General features: G+C 43.5%; 1 protein-coding gene across 6 annotated transcripts in view; it reads left to right on the forward strand.

Annotated features, from left to right (window-relative positions):
- The window catches only part of CENPC (centromere protein C), a 267,360-nt gene extending 259,106 nt beyond the window's left edge, over nucleotides 1–8,254 (forward strand). For 5 of the 6 annotated variants that reach the window (XM_073637041.1, XM_073637044.1, XM_073637042.1 and 2 more), the window contains 3 exons: nucleotides 7,435–7,548; nucleotides 7,632–7,694; nucleotides 8,115–8,254. In XM_073637041.1, coding sequence (XP_073493142.1) covers nucleotides 7,435–7,548; nucleotides 7,632–7,694; nucleotides 8,115–8,233 — 296 coding nt within the window. In that variant the 3' untranslated portion in view covers nucleotides 8,234–8,254. Of the gene's footprint in view, nucleotides 1–4,061; nucleotides 4,383–7,434; nucleotides 7,549–7,631; nucleotides 7,695–8,114 lie in introns of those variants that run through there. The other variant, XM_073637043.1, reaches the window with a different exon arrangement.
- The last annotated feature ends 8,226 nt before the right edge of the window (nucleotides 8,255–16,480 follow it).

The following is a 16,480-nucleotide window of genomic DNA, read 5'->3' on the forward strand; positions in this document are numbered from 1 at the left end:
CTTTTTGTATGACCAAACTACTCAATCTTGGTTTCATCAGTCCACAGGACCTTCTTCCAAAAAGAAATTGGCTTCTCCAAATGTGCTTTTGCATACCTCAGCCGACTCTGTTTGTGGCGTGCTTGCAGAAACGGCTTCTTTCGCATCACTCTCCCATACAGCTTCTCCTTGTGCAAAGTGCGTTGTATAGTTGACCGATGCACAGTGACACCATCTGCAGCAAGTTGATGCTGCAGCTCTCTGGAGGTGGTCTGAGGATTGTCCTTGACTGATCTCACCATTCTTCTTCTCTGCCTTTCTGATGTTTTTCTTGGCCTGCCACTTCTGGCCTTAACAAGAACTGTCCCTGTGTTCTTCCATTTCCTTACTATGTTCCTCACAGTGGAAACTGACAGGTTAAATCTCTGAGACAGCTTTTTGTATCCTTCCCCTGAACAACTATGTTGAATAATCTTTGTTTTCAGATCATTTGACAGTTGTTTTGAGGAGCCCATGATGCCACTCTTCAGAGGAGATTCAAACAGGAGAACAACTTGCAAGTGGCCACTTTAAGTAGCCTTTCTCATGATTGCATACACCTGGCTATGAAGTTCAAAGCTCAATGAGGTTACAAAACCAAAAAAGTGCTTTAGTAAGTCAGTAAAAAGTAGGTAGGAGTATTTAAAACAAGAAAATGATAAGGGTGCCCATACTTATGCACCTGTCAAATTTTGTTTGAATGCAGATTGCACATTTTCTGTTAGTACAATAAACCTCATTTCAAGGCAGAAACATTACTGTGTCCAACAGTTATTACATATATCAAACTGAAATAGCTGTTGCAAAAACACCAATTTTTATAAAACATTAAGCTTAAGATTAATAGGGGTGCCCAAACTTTTTCATATAACTGTATATGGATTTATTGGTTTAATATTTTATTTATTTATTTTTATTTATTTTGTGATTTTTTTTTAACAGTTTCAAAACATTTTTTAGACTTTTTTTTACATTTTTACTTAGTCCTGTATGGGACATTAATTTTTATTGTTCTAATCACTGTTCTCATGCAATGTAATAGACATGTATTACATTGCATGAGAAGTTTTCTGATAGTTTCACACTGTCTGTCTCCTGCTAGGCTTCAGCTGCAGGCTGAGCTCAGCAGGACACCATATATGGCAGATCTGGAGGCGGTCATGTGACCTCCAGCTGCCATAACAACGGCAGGTCCTGGAAGGCATCAGGGGGCCGTCGGCTAGGTAAGTGGACGACCCCCTCTCCTCTCACTATCTTCTATATGCCGCAATCACTATAGATCGCGGCATATAGAAGATAGCAAAGGGTTAACATCAGTGGGACCTGATCTAATCAGGTCCCGATGATGTCACCTGTCAGAGCTGTCGCTCTGAACCGCAACTGCAGCACTTGCTGGACCCTGGGGGTCCTGAGGGCTGCGGGACCGCCGACCGTTCATAAACGTCGGCGCTGAACAGAGCCCAGACAGCGCCGACGTTTATGTACAGTGGGCGGATGGGAAGCGGTTAATGGGAGTCTGTCAGAATCTTTAACCCCCAAATCATTTATATGACCATATATCCTTTTAATAGATAAGTTAGTCAATTCCTTTATGCTCCATCAGTGAGAAATTGCATTTTGAAGCTGTGTCTGGAAGTGCGTCAGAGCGTGACAATTCTCTTCTAGCTTCTCAGCCTCACGCTCTGTTTCCTGCCATATAGCAGAGCAAACGTCTGTCAATCAGCCATGGGAAGGCGCTGCTAGGTTGGAAACACAGTGTGAGACTGAGAAGCTAGAAGTGCATCGGCATGCCTTTATGCACTTTACTGAGATGACTTCAAAATGCGATTTATCGCTGACGAAGCAGTGCCTTGGGTCCTAAAGGGGGTCATCTGACTTATCTTTTAAAGGGCTATAAAATCATATTATGAAACAAACAATTTGTGGTCAGGAACGGAGCGCTAGGTAGCAAGGAGACTCTTAGAGAGGAGATGTTATAATAAATTCATATTAGTTAGAGATGGGTTAATTGATTTGCCTGATTCTGGTACAATGGCCAGGTCAGTAGTCTGATGGATGGGAGCCCTGCAAGTTTCTTAACTTTCAGGATCTGTGGTCCAGCTTCTGATTAGGTGGGCTGGAGTGACATCATCTCTGCATCACACCACAATGATGACATCACACCAGCCCGGCTAATCAAAAGCCATGCTGGGGATCCTGGAAGGTAAGAGATTTGCTCCTCTCCAGACAAAAAAAGAAACTACTGACCTGACCAATGGACTGGAGTCCCACTAATTGATCTATCATCCACCCATCTGTTATATTAATAATATTAATGGTAGGCACCCTTTAAAGTTAGTCATTATGCCAGAGTTTTAAACTTAATCATTTTTTTACAGTCATAATTTGTAAAAAAATATTTCATTTTCTTCCATAAAAAAGATAAAGCACAAAAACTAAGCTCATGACTTATTTGGCAGTTGATACTTTGACAGTATGTGTTGACATTGCTATGAAATGGCATGGGGTGAGCACATTATCAGAATCCAACTGTGTAACAGCAAAGTTAAAGTAATTAAAGCAAATATAAAAGCTGCAGGTGAAGACTGTTTTATGATCTAGCTGTTTGTTCCATGATTCTATGATATTAATTATTAATCCTTTCAGAAAATATGAACTCTCTTTAGATTTAAACTACTATGACTTCTAATTAACTCATACATAACATTCATCTACAATTTCATATAAATCTTTGATGCATAATTACTGGAATACTTGGGGTAAACAAGAAGAAATGTAGGGAGAGTTTATGAAATTCTCTCTGGGAAAATATGCAAGTAGCTATTCTCCAGTATGATTATTGGTTCTAGTACTATTTTATGGCTATTTTCTATGCTGTATCTCACTTTCGAAGTTGTAGGTCATGTCTTTTAGACCACAATATTCTGGTCTCACCAATGCCTATTGTTGGTAGACTGCAGGCATTTACTGAACATACAGAATACTTTTTATGTTAATGAATACAGAAAATATGTTTTTTTCTTTGTTAATGAAGATAGACTATGCATGGGGGCAAGTATGCACAAAGACAAAAACTTCTGTATTTTTTTTTTAATCGCCCTTATCAGTCCACCATATATATAGTATAATAGGACATGTTTTTATGAATTCCTATAGGACTCCAAGTCAACTACCTTATTGATCTAGTTGGTCATAAGACTAAAGGCCCTGTCACACATAACGAGATCGCTAGCGAGATCATTGATACGTCACGGGTTTTGTGACGCAATAGCGACATCGCTAGCGATCTCGTTACGTTTGACAGGTAGCAATGATCAGGCCCCTGCTGTGAGATCGTTGATCGTTACAAAGCTTCCTGAACCATTCCTGGGTCGTTGCACTCCCGCTGGGCAGTGTGCATCGCTGTATTTGACACCTAACCATCGACCTCGTAAGCGATTCAGAGCAAAGACACGTAGGCGTGCATAAATTGGACTTTTCCGCACCCCTCGTCCCCGATTGGTGGTCGCTACAGCGTTCTCATTTCCGGCCGCGCATAAAGAAGGCAACAGAATAGCGATTCCGTCCATTGTTTCTGACCTCGTGCTTGATTGCAGATCGTAGCAGAGTTCTCCGTGCTGTTAATATCCGTTCATTGGACTAGTGCTGATTTTTGCGGATCATTGTAGCGTTCTCCAGCTGTGACTCCACTTTGAAGAAACCAGGCATCTTTAGCGAGGTAGGAATTGTTTGAGGTCTCAAATGAGTTTCCATTTTTAATTCATTTATAGGACATTTACCAATTCATTTATAGGACATTTACCAATTATCTGCTATCATTGCTCTTCAGGGAGGGAGGGCTTGGCTTCTATCTGTATATATATGCTTTTGCATGGACAGATATTTTAGGGGTCTCATGCACACGCACCCACACAGCACGTTTTCTGTCATGCTCACTAACAGAATGGAACACGGTTTTCCATGATATTTTTTATGTACAGTTTAAATACTAGTGTTAATTGTTTTCTTGAAAGTGTTCTCATCTTTTCATGTTATGTTTGCAGTTTGCACGTCATGGACGACGGGCAGTGTGCTATTGTGGTTGCTGCATTGCTGGTTGAGGAAGCTCGGCATCAAGATGAGGCACGAGAGCTACAGAGGCGTTCCAAACGAAAACGTCGCATGTGGACCAGAGAGTGGCTGCAGAAGAGGTCTGAATTGTCCCACATGCAACTTGTAAGAGAGCTTCAGGAGAAGAACCCTCATGATTTCCGCAACTATCTGAGGATGTCAGAGGAATCTTTTAAAGAGTTGCTGGAACGAGTTACGCCACGTATTCAACGGAAGGATACAGCGATGCGTGCTGCCATTCCGGCAGATGAAAGATTGTCAGTCACACTGAGATTCTTGGCCACCGGACGGTCACTCCAAGACTTGCATTTTTCTGCAGCCATTTCAAGGCCCATGCTCAGTGTTCTAATCCCGGAGACATGTAATGCGATTTACCACAGTCTACGTAGTTACATACAGTTTCCCAACACGGAGGAGGAATGGAAAAAGATTGCCTCTGATTTTGAGCAGCTGTGGCAATTCCCTAACTGTGGTGGGGCTTTGGACGGGAAACATGTCCGAATCACTCAGCCACCAAATAGCGGATCCTATTTTTATAATTATAAGGGCTATTTCAGCATCATCATGATGGCCCCTGTTAACGCCAATTACGAATTTATAAAAGTAGATGTTGGCATGAACGGCAGGGTTTCTGATGGTGGAGTTTTAAAGCACACACTTTTTGGAGAGCGATTGGACAACTGTGACCTACACTTGCCTCCCAACTCAGAGACTACAGGTAACCTTAATTTTGTTTTTGTCGGCGATGAAGCCTTCCCACTTCATCCCAATCTTATTAAACCGTTCCCCCAAAAAAGTCTTACCCAGGAAAGAAGAATTTTCAATTATCGTTTGTCAAGGGCACGTCGTGTTGTAGAAAATACCTTCGGTATCATGGCCAACCGCTTCAGAGTTTTTCATACGCCAATTAACATGAAGCTTACATCAATAGACTCTGTTGTTTTGGCCTGTTGCACGCTTCACAACTTTCTTCGTCGACGTGATGCAATTACGTACTGTCTGCCTGGCTTCGTGGACTCTGTGGACCTAGCCAATGGGGAAGTGGAGCTCGGAGAATGGCATGCAAACTATCCTGCAATTGCAGGCCTTCAACCAGTGGGATATGGCAGAAACACCCAGGATGCGAAGACCTGCCACGACAACTACTGCCAGTATTTTAACGGTCCTGGTGCTGTTACTTGGCAGCATCAGAACTTATAGTGGGCAACTACTGACAATTATACACTACTTTCAGTTTTGTACTGATTTGTGTAATAAACTGTGTTTTACTTTGCAAAAGCTTTGTTTCTCATTGTTTCAGTAGTAAGGGCCCGTATATACATACGTGTACTCCAGGTGCGTACATAGGAATCATAGGACCCCATAGCAGAAGTTATAATTGGGGACCCCCACAAAAAAAAAAAGTAAATAATTGTTGGGGACACAGAAGAGCAGATCTCACAACCTTCCAGCCTTTGCATAGCAACTTTCTTCCTTTCTGAACTCCTAGATTCCTCTTTCATAGCCCCATAAAATGTGATGCCAACAAAAGTGTCCCCCTTAACACAGTATGATACCCCGATGGTGAATTCCTCCTTTTTAGCCTCCACATGCACAGTGTAATGACCCTACTGTCAGGGCTGTGGAGTCGGAGTTGGAGTCGGTATAAAAAGGACCGACTCATAAAATATATAATAAATTGGGTACAGTAGTTCAATGCAGTTTGTGTGGAATATTTTTTTCCAAAGAATTTGGGAAATTTATGAAATGTCCTATAAATGTTCTATTCCTGATTGGATCTGGACTTTTAGCTGAGATGAATCTGTGCTATAGGAAATGTATCACATGAGCCATGTATGAGGGAGTCAGAGTCATGGAGTCGGAGTCATGGAAATTGAGGAGTCGGTTTGGCTTGCCGACTCCACAGCCCTGTATACCAGGATGGGAGAGCATATACATATGCATACATATACATAATGCACTCGCTGTGGTCCTCCACACAGTATAATGCAGCCCCCCATAGGGTAAAAGGCAGCCCCAGTCCTCCAGTATTATCAGTACTGACTGATTTACAAAAATAAATAAATACATACTTACCACTCCTCATTCCCCGCTGCTTCAGTCTCTGCAGCCTGTCTCTCTCATCATGACAGCAGCTGGCAGCTCCATTGTCTGACACAGCGTAGTGCATCGTAGCAGCGTTGCCGCTGTTTGATTAACCGCCGCCCACCGGCACTGTACTCAGTAATGGCTGCGCGTAGTGTGCTGTGCGGCTGTGTCTTGTAGTAATGACGCAGCAGGGGCGACACAAGCACAATTAAAGGTGCAGTGTTGCCCCTGCCGTCATTACCACAAGACACAGCCGCACAGCGAGCGGCCATGTCTGAACACAGTGGCAGTGGGCGGCGGCGGCAATCAAACAGCGGAGCGTGGGGTACAGAATGGGGGAGACTGCTATGGGGTCCGCTGGCTCACGGGCCCCCTATTGCCACGGGCCCCATAGCAGTTATGTGGCCTGCCGCCAATGGCGGTATGCCACTGGTGTACTCATATATATACAGATACATCCATATACACATACATATTCAGATACATAAAAATCTACACCCATATCCACACTTATATACAGATAACTAGATATACACATACATAGTCACAGACACAAAAGTATGCATACCTATCTAAAAATATAGATATATATTTCTACTTGAAACCACCTAGACACCAGTGTTCCTGTGTGACCGTCAGACTGGAGACGCTGCTGCGTTCTACAGATGATGCATTATCAATACTGCGTCTCCAGTCTGACAGAGATGCTAATAATTCAGGTCGCAGCTAGCGCGCAGTAGCGTCCTCTAGTGAGCACGCGGGCGACGTTAATACGTCGTGGGCGTGGTTACCGACGTTGATGCGTTGTGGGCGTGTTTAACGATGTAGTTGCGGCCTAGCTCATCAGTAGCAATATGGCATCCAGAATGAGAGCATCTCCTTGGGGCGATGCCGAGGTGTGCTACCTTGTAGCACAACTGGATGCACTGGATTATGAGTGCCATGTGCACTCTGAACATCCAGTGCTCCATAAACGGGCGGTGCTGCAGAGGATTGGTCGGGGCCTGGTCCGGAGATTTGGGGTGCAGCGCTCTGCTACCTAAATCAGGAAGAAGCTGGCGGATCTGAAGTATAGATCTGCCGACCGTATCACCAGCATCCGGTCACAGACTTTGCCCCAACGTTGTGAGTGGTTTTAAAATACGTTAGCACAATATATGGCAGCACATTAGTTACAACTGCAATTACCTTAGGTATCTAATGTTATTTGTTTTTCAGCACCTGCAGCCCCAGAGCCCCAGCGGGAGTCACCTGCAGCCCCAGAGCCCCAGCAGCAGTCATCCACAGGCTCGCCAGCATCACTCCGTGATATAAGTGCAGCTTCGTCTTACGGTAATGCTTTCACATAAAATACGGTCCATACAACTTGGAAAGTATAGGGCTGTCATGTACTATGAAGTGTTGTCTTTCCCTAGCCGGTGATGCCAGGGGATCCGGGTGGTCCATCAGCTCGTCATCACCCGAGCAAACCGAAAATCGTAAGTGTTAAATAACAAACATGTACCTGATAGGCTGTGTGCCCACGATGCGTTTTTTAAGGCGTTTCTGCAGCGTTTTTACAGCTGTGGAAACGCATTAAAAGCGCATGGTAGAAGGGCAGCAATGTTCCCCAATGATAATCCGTATGTGCTGTGCACATGCTGCGGAAATTTCCGTTGCAGATTATCATTGCGGAAAAAAACGAAGCACTACCAATTATTTTGCGGAAGGGTTTTTTTTTTGCGCCGCCATTGACTTGCATTATAATGCGCCAATTCCGCAATACTGCATCTGTACTTGCGTAATTAGCGCGTTCTAATGTGCGGATGGTACCCGGGTGTGGTGCATCGTGGGCACATAGCCTTAATTTGATGAATGTACAGAATTATTGGACTTAAGTTTAACGATTACCTCCGTAGAAATCCCAACATTACACGATCTCCTGGCGTCACAGCGGAGACTTAGTGAAGAGATCCACCAGCACGGAGTGATGCTGGCAAGATTTGTGGCAGCCCAAGAGCGTCGCGGCAGCCAATAAAAATTTTTTTTTATGTTGTTGATATTTTTTGGTTTGTTGTTATATTTATTCTATTTTTATAAAAAAAAGTTAAAGTTTATATCCACTGTTGTCTACACTTTGTTACAAACAAACAAGATGTTTCATCACTCACACCCATTATATGTATGCATCTGTATAGATCAGAGGTCTCAAACACGCGTCCCGCGGGCCGCATGCGGACCCTCCGGCTGCTTCATGTGTCCCAGCGCAGCGGCGTATGACGTCACTGCCATGCGCAGATGTCAGCTGCTGGCCTCTGATAGCCCGGCGGCTGGCACTGGTGTTGCTGTGCAGAGAGCCGGTCTCTGCGCGGCAATACACTGCACTACAGCGCTGATGTCCGCGGCTGCTGGAAAGAGCCGCGATACTTACGGGGTCTGTGCCTGCGGGCTAATTGAGGTTATCAGCTGATGTTGTGCGGAGGCAGGAAAGCCAACTCCGAATACTGTCTGCTGAGTTGTGTATCTAATCCTATCCTGTGTGATACTGCCTGAAGAGTTGTGTATCTAACCCTATCCTGTGTGATACTGCCTGACGAGTTGTGTATCTAATCTTATCCTGTGTGATACTGTCTGCTGAGTTGTATATCTAATCCTATTCTTTGTGATACTGTCTGCTGAGTTGTGTATCTAATCCTATCCTGTGTGATACTGCCTGACGAGTTGTGTATCTAATCCTATCCTGTGTGATACTGCCTGACGAGTTGTGTATCTAATCTTATCCTGTGTGATACTGCCTGACGAGCCGTGTATCTAATCCTATTCTTTGTGATACTGTCTGCTGAGTTGTGTATCTAATCCTATTCTTTGTGATACTGTCTGCTGAGTTGTGTATCTAATCCTATCCTGTGTGATACTGTCTGCTGAGTTGTGTATCTAATCCTATTCTTTGTGATACTGTCTGCTGAGTTGTGTATCTAATCCTATCCTGTGTGATACTGCCTGACGAGTTGTGTATCTAATCCTATTCTTTGTGATACTGTCTGCTGAGTTGTGTATCTAATTCTATCCTGTGTGATACTGCCTGACGGGCAGTGCTGGGGCAGGAAAGCCGACTCCAAAGTCGGCTTTCACACCCTCCTGCTAATTGATGTTATCAGCTGATGTTGTGCGGGGGCAGGAAAGCCGACTCCGAAGTCGGCTTTCATAGCCGCCTGCTAATTGAGGTTACAGCTGATGTTGTGTGGGGGCAGGAAAGCCGTCTGAAGTCGGCTTTCATAGCCGCCTGCTAATTGATGTTATCAGCTGATGTTGTGCGGGGGCAAGAAAGCCGACTCCGAAGTCGGCTTTCATAGCCACCTGCTAATTGATGTTATCAGCTGATGTTGTGCCGGGGCAGGAAAGTCGACTCCAAAGTCGGCTTTCATAGCTGCCTGCTAATTGAGGTTATCAGCTGATGTTGTGTGGGGGCAGGAAAGCCGTCTGAAGTCGGCTTTCACAGATGCCAGCTAATTCAAGAAGGAAAGAATAGGAACATAGTATGAAAAGTTGAAGGAAGACCTAACATGTTGATCCAGAGGAAGGCAAAAAAAACCCATGCTCCGTTTCGGGGAAAAAAATTCCTTCCTGACTCCACATACGGCAATCAGACTAGTTCCCTGGATCAACGCCCTATCAAGAATCTAGTATATACAACCTATAATCAGAGTCAGACTCATGGTGCATGGTATGGCAGATCATTGCCATACAGTGCACCATGACTATGACCCCAAAGACTAAACAAGGTAAGTAGGAAGAGGAGGGGAAGAAGACCAGCTGTGAAGAAGACCAGAGGACACAGGGAGAAGACAGAAGACAGGTGATGAAGCCTGGAGCGGGAAGAGGAGAAGGGGAGGAGGTGATCACCAGCGGAGAGCAGGGATGGGAATGGAGGGGAGGGAACGGAGATTGGGAAGGGATCGGAGGGCAGGGGTGAGGGGTCCCACCCTCGGGAAGAGGTAAAGCAGAAAATAAGACAACAAAAAAACATTTTTATTTCAATCAGGGGGAGATCGGAGGGCAGGGGTAAAGTTAAAAAAAGAGGACAATAAAACATTTTTTTTATAAACAAACAAAAATGTGAACAATTTTAACAATTTAAATAAGTATTAAATTAACAATATTTACAAAATGATAACAAAAATTGAAATGAAACATCACTACAGTTCTTCGTATCGATTGCCTGTATTTGTGTATCCATGCCTGGGGGAAACAAAAGAATCCGAACACATGGGATACTGTGTGTGGGGGGGTGGGGGCAAGGGTTTGTGGATGCCGGATCCTCTGCACTGGTGTGCTGCGAAGTGGGTCCGGCATATGGGTCCAAGAATGTTGTTGAAAAGGGCCAGGGTCGATCAGAGTATGTACAGTAGAAGTTTCATTAAGTTCACCGGCTGCCGCTTTATTTAAAGTCTCAAACATGACCCTTTCTGCGTGCGCCCTCTGTCGGTCATCCAGCCTCTGTAGTCTCTCGCCAGCAAATGTTGCAAAGCTGTCCCGCTTGGCCTGGGTCTGCAGCAGTAGAATCTTGTTCGCCAGAGATATAGATTGCGATGTCGGCAAGCTGGCCTTTCTTTTCCTTGATTTTCTTTGTCGCCGAGGCACAAGGTCTTCACTTGTAGAGGTCATAGGGTCTTCATTCGCCGATGCCATAGATTCCTCATTCCTTGACAGCACACTCGCCTCCTCCATACCACGTTCCGTAGCTGGGATGTCGTCATCTTGCCGATGGTGCTGTGGGAACACAAAATTAAAGTTAAGATTTGGTTACAACCTCCAGCAGGTATATTATGACCAGCATGGGTACACGTGTACTAAAAAACAAATGTGAGGGGCGGCTAAACTATGGCATGTACATTGAAAGTATAAATGCTATTTGCAGGGAAGCAAAGAAGGTACTTAAATCTTCAACAGGGGAGTCAGTCCGGATGTCGGGGTCTTCTTCCGGGGTCTTCTTCCGGGGTCGGCCGCATCGTACACACCATTCGCCGAGGTAGCTCCTGGTCACGGGTGAAGGCAAGCAAGTCATAATACCATAATGTCGGCACATAAACCTCATCTGTGCCGGTACCCGACTTCTTTGACTTCTCCACCCAGTTGAGTTCTTTCTTATATACGGTGCGTAGACCCTGGATTTTTCTCTTCACCAGCTCTTCATCCACCTTCTCGTTGGGGCCATGCCTTTTAAAGAGGGCAATCAATTGCTGGTATGCCTCCCTCTTTTTCTCTCTATTGCAGTAGTCTGTTGATTTTATTTGCCAAAGGCACGGCAGGGAGCGGTAGAGGTCAATCATTTCCCTCACAAACTCTTCACTTTTGAAAGCCATCTGAAAAAGGATAGCATACAGTGAGCATACATGAAACATTTTAAAACATAGTAAAAAATACTGCACACTGTTTGTTGACCCCCTTAAAAATGGCCTCCGATGCATAAGCAAATGTATACTTGTTGGGTGTGGCAAAAACCCACTAAAATAACTTACCGTGTAAACAAAGCAATATAGCTGCCTGAAGAACCAAAAAATCGATGTTGAGTCACAGCTGAAGAAAATCCACAAACCAGAACGCTTGTCAGGAACAAAGCCCAGATGAATGGAATCACAGCTGTAGAACGCTACTAGGATCCAAAAATCAGGACGCTGACAGGGCCTTAGCAAATCCCAGATGAACGAATCTTGCCCGGAGAACACTGCTACGATCCGAAAGCAGAGCGCAGATAGAAACAAAGGAACGGAATTGCTGCAACGTCGCCTTATTTTAAACCTGCCGCCAATCAGAACGCAGTAGCGTCCACCAATCGGAGATGAGGGGGCGCGGAAAAGTAATTTTATGCACGCCTTTGTGACACAGTACAATTCCTATCAAGGTGTGGATCGTTGAAATAGCTGCTGTGTGAAAGCGCCCCAACGACCAACGAGATCGTTAGTTAGATCGCTGGGGCGGCCGAAATCGTTGGCAAGTTCTGCATGTTTGACGGCTCCCCAACGATCTCTCCAGTGATCTCAAAACTGTGACGTAGTAACGATCTCGCTAGCGATCTCGTTATGTGTGACAGGGCCTTAAGGCTAAAGAGAAGAGAGTTGAAGAGAAGAGAGATAAGGGTTACAGATCCTGTCATCAGACAAGCTCACTAATAGATTCCACTGTTAAAGGGAACTTCACAGCAGATATACGGGCAGCATGTATCAGTCACTGGCTCTATGATCTCAGCCAGGTATGCTTGACTCTGAAATGATACAGTGTTTCAGAGAAAAAACATTGTGTAATAGTCACTAGGGACCAAGACGCAAAGGAGATTAGTTGGACATCTCCCTGCCCACTCCCTTGGAGTGACAGTTCTTTCTCTATACTCTCAGAAGGGAGAGATCTGTCAGTGCAAGGGAGTGGATGGTGAGAATCTGACCGTGAATCAGGTAGCATATATCTGCTGTCAGGTTCCCTTTAACTACTTTTGTGGTTTGCTATGTACTATAATACATAAAGGTTGTGAAACCCTATTACAAAGATCTTTTTAATCCAAAACTATGTGTCCAAATGTGTTTATATCCTATAAGCTTTACATAGGTCATACAATGAATACGGAAAGTATTCAGACCCCTTTCAATTTTTCACTCTTTGTTTCATTGCAGCCATTTGGTAAATTCTAAAAAGTTTATTTTTTCTTCTAATTAAAGTACACTCTGCACCCCATCTTGACTGAAAAAAAACAGAAATGTAGAAATTTTTGCAAATTTATTAAAAAAGAAAAACTGAAATATCACATGGTCATAAGTATTCAGACCCTTTGCTCAGACACTCATATTTGTCACATGCTGTCCATTTCCTTGTGATCCTCCTGGAGATGGTTCTACTCCTTCATTGGAGTCCAGCTGTGTTTAATTAAACTAATAGGACTTGATTTGGAAAGGCACACACCTGTCTATATAAGACTTCACAGCTCACAGTGCATGTCAGACCAAATGAGAATCCTGAGTTCATATGAACTGCCCAAGGAGCTCAGAGGCAGAATTGTGGCAAGGCACAGATCTGGCCAAGGGTACAAAATAATTTCTGCATTACTCAAGGTTCCTAAGAGCACAGTGGCCTCCATAATCCTTAAATGGAAGAAGTTTGGGACCACCAGAAGTCTTCCTAGACCTGGCAGTCCAGCCAAACTGAGCAATTGTGGGAGAAGAGCCTTGGTGAGAGAGGTAAAAAAGAACCCCAAGATCACTGTGGCTGAGCTCTAGAGATGCAGTAGGGAGTTGGGAGAAAGTTCCACAAAGTCAACTATCACTGCAGCCCTCCACCAGTCGGGCCTTTATGGCAGAGTGGCCCGACGGAAGCCTCTCCTCAGTGCAAGACATATGAAAGCCTGCATAGAGTTTGCTCAAAAACACATGAAGGACTCCCAGACTATGAGACATAAGATTCTCTGGTCTGATGAGACAAAGATAGAACTTTTTGGTGATAATTCTAAGCAGTATGTGTGGGGAAAACCAGGCATTGCTCATCACCTGCCCAATACAATCCCAACAGAGAAACATGGTGGTGACAGCATCATGCTATTGGGGTGTTTTTCAGCTGTAGGGACAGGATAACTGGTTGCAATTAAAGAAAACATGAATGTGGCCAAGTACAGAGATATCCTGGATGAAAACCTCTTCCAGAGTGCTCTGGACCTCAGACTTGGCCGAAGGTTCACCTTCCAACAAGACAATGATCCTAAGCACACAGATAAAATAAAAAGGAGTGGCTTCAGGACAACTCTGTGACCATTCTTGACTGGCCCAGCCAGAGCCCTGACCTAAACCCAATTGAGCATCTCTGGAGAGACCTGAAAATGGCTCTCCACCAATGTTCACCATCCAACCTGACGGAACTGGAGCGGAACTGCAAGGAAGAATGGCAGAGGATCCCCAAATCTAGGTGTGAAAAACTTGTTGCATCATTCCCAAGAAAACTCATGGCTGTACTAGCTCAAAAGGGTGCTTCTACTCAATACTGAGCAAAGGGTCTGAATACTTATGACCATGTGATATTTCAGTTTTTCTTTTTTAATAATTTGCAAAAATGTCTACATTTCTGTTTTTTTCAGTCAATATGGGGTGCAGAGTGTACATCAATGAGAAAAAAAATTAACTTTTCAGAATTTACCAAATGGCTGCAATGAAACAAAGAGTGAAAAATTTAAAGGGGTCTGAATACTTTCCATACCCACTGTATGTTACAATTACAGTGAGACTACGGAACTCTCTGACAAACGTTAGTTGCTAAGGTTAATTAATTAAAAAAAAGTTATAAGGGATCTCGATGCTTTCCTTGAAAGTGTTAACCATTATATGGGTTCTAGATGTTTGTAGATGTTAATCTAAGGATTTATTTATAAGATTTATCATCTGTTTTAGTAAAATGAGAAAAATCTAGATAAACAGAAAAATAAGTTGAACTTGATGGAAATATATTTTTACAACCTTTCTTTATCAGGTTGCTATGTACTGACGACAATGGTCTCAATGTGGTAAGAATAAAACAGAGAACAGAAAATAAACAAAACTTTTCCTACATCCACTGTGATAAGCCTGAAGAATAGTTATTAATTTGTACTAGTTGATCAACTAAATCTTATTTTCATTTATACAAAGAAGAATAAGAGTTACTTGATTTCAATCCATGTTGCAAATTTCACGCCTCAATAATCTACTTTCTCTTCCTTTTATTTGATAGTTTAGTAATGAATGCCTATTAGATTTCACAGATCTAGTTCCATTGTGAAAGTCATTTACTTTTCTTTTTTTTTTTGCGCTAACACTGAAAAATGATGTTATGTAGAGATTAATAAGATTTCATTGGAAGTCCATTAGTTAACTGTAATTGCATTTCTCAATGTAACTAATTTAGAATGCTTGATTAAATAATATTGTGTTATTATGTTGCAAAACCTCCATATTTCATGAAACCTGAGTAATTTGTCAACTTGTTTTTCTCAAAGACTTTTTTCAACAAACAGCCAAAATCATTATTATATATAAAGACCATACCTTTGTACTTAAAAGTATAATGGGAGATGTTGTAACTAGTGTTGAGCGAGCATGCTCGACACTGCTCGGTACTCGCCCGAGCATCACGCTACTCGGGATGTTCGGCGAGCACCGAGCATTTCCGGGTTACTCGGGCGGGAGCTCGGGTCTCCGCCCTGCATGTTTGGCGCTCTTTACAGAGCCAATGAACATGCAGGGATTGCCAGCCAGTCACTGTAATGCTGCAGCCATGTTGGTTGTGGGCATTACAGTGATTGGCTGGCCGCACAGCGTCACCTCGAATATTTAAAACCGGGCGCCGCCATCTTGGACACAGTCGCTCCGGATCAGACAGTGTAGGGACAGCGCTGCTGATTTAGGGAGAGATATAAACTGCGAAATTGTTTGTTCTGGCAGCCTTTACAGACCCTACACTAACTAACAGTCCTTTTCAGGACTAATATCCATCCAAGATACCAGGCAGGCAGGCTGTATAGGAGACACAGTGGTTATACCAGCAAAGGCTGCATTACAGTCCTGTGTGCTCCTGTTGCTGAAATTGCTGGACTTAGCACCAGGTGTTGGGGGCCAGGAAAAATGCTTTTTTTTTCATCTAAATCCTCCTTTTTTTTTCCTCCTTCACACTGTACAAATACCCGTCTTATTAACCTTTTGGTGTGTCCCCCCCCCCTCCCACCAAAAAAAGCGTGTCTCTGATTTTTCAGACACAAATATAACTGTTGAAAATAGTCTGGTGTAGGCTAGAGAAACAGAAGTGTTGTTTTGCACTTCCACGGTCCAAACCTCTGTACTATCCAGTTTTGGGCCTTTGGTATCTAAAAAAAAAGCAGTTTGAGTGTGTCGCTCACTGTTCAGCCGCAAATATCTCTATTTAAAAAAGTGTGGTATACCCCAGTAAACAATAACTGTGGTTTTGCCATCCCACGGTAAAAAATCTCTATTATTCAGCTTTTGGTAGTTTTTTCCGTAAAGAAAAACAGTAGTGTCTCCTGACTGTTGTGACACAAAAATATATCTGTTGAAAATAGTCTTGTGTAGGCCCAACAACCCAGTGTGGTTTCGCAGTTCCACGGGTCAAATCGCTGTACTATCCAGTTTTGGGCCTTTGGTATCTAAAAAAAAAGCAGTTTGAGTGTGTCGCTCACTGTTCAGTCGCAAATATCTCTATTTAAAAAAGTGTGGTATACCCCAGTAAACAATAACTGTGGTTTTCCTCTTCCATGGTTCTA

This window comes from Phyllobates terribilis, unplaced genomic scaffold (genome assembly GCF_046119375.1).
Source record: "Phyllobates terribilis strain yellow unplaced genomic scaffold, ASM4611937v1 Scaffold_1__5_contigs__length_1240528914, whole genome shotgun sequence".
In the NCBI taxonomy this organism is placed as follows: domain Eukaryota; kingdom Metazoa; phylum Chordata; class Amphibia; order Anura; family Dendrobatidae; genus Phyllobates; species Phyllobates terribilis.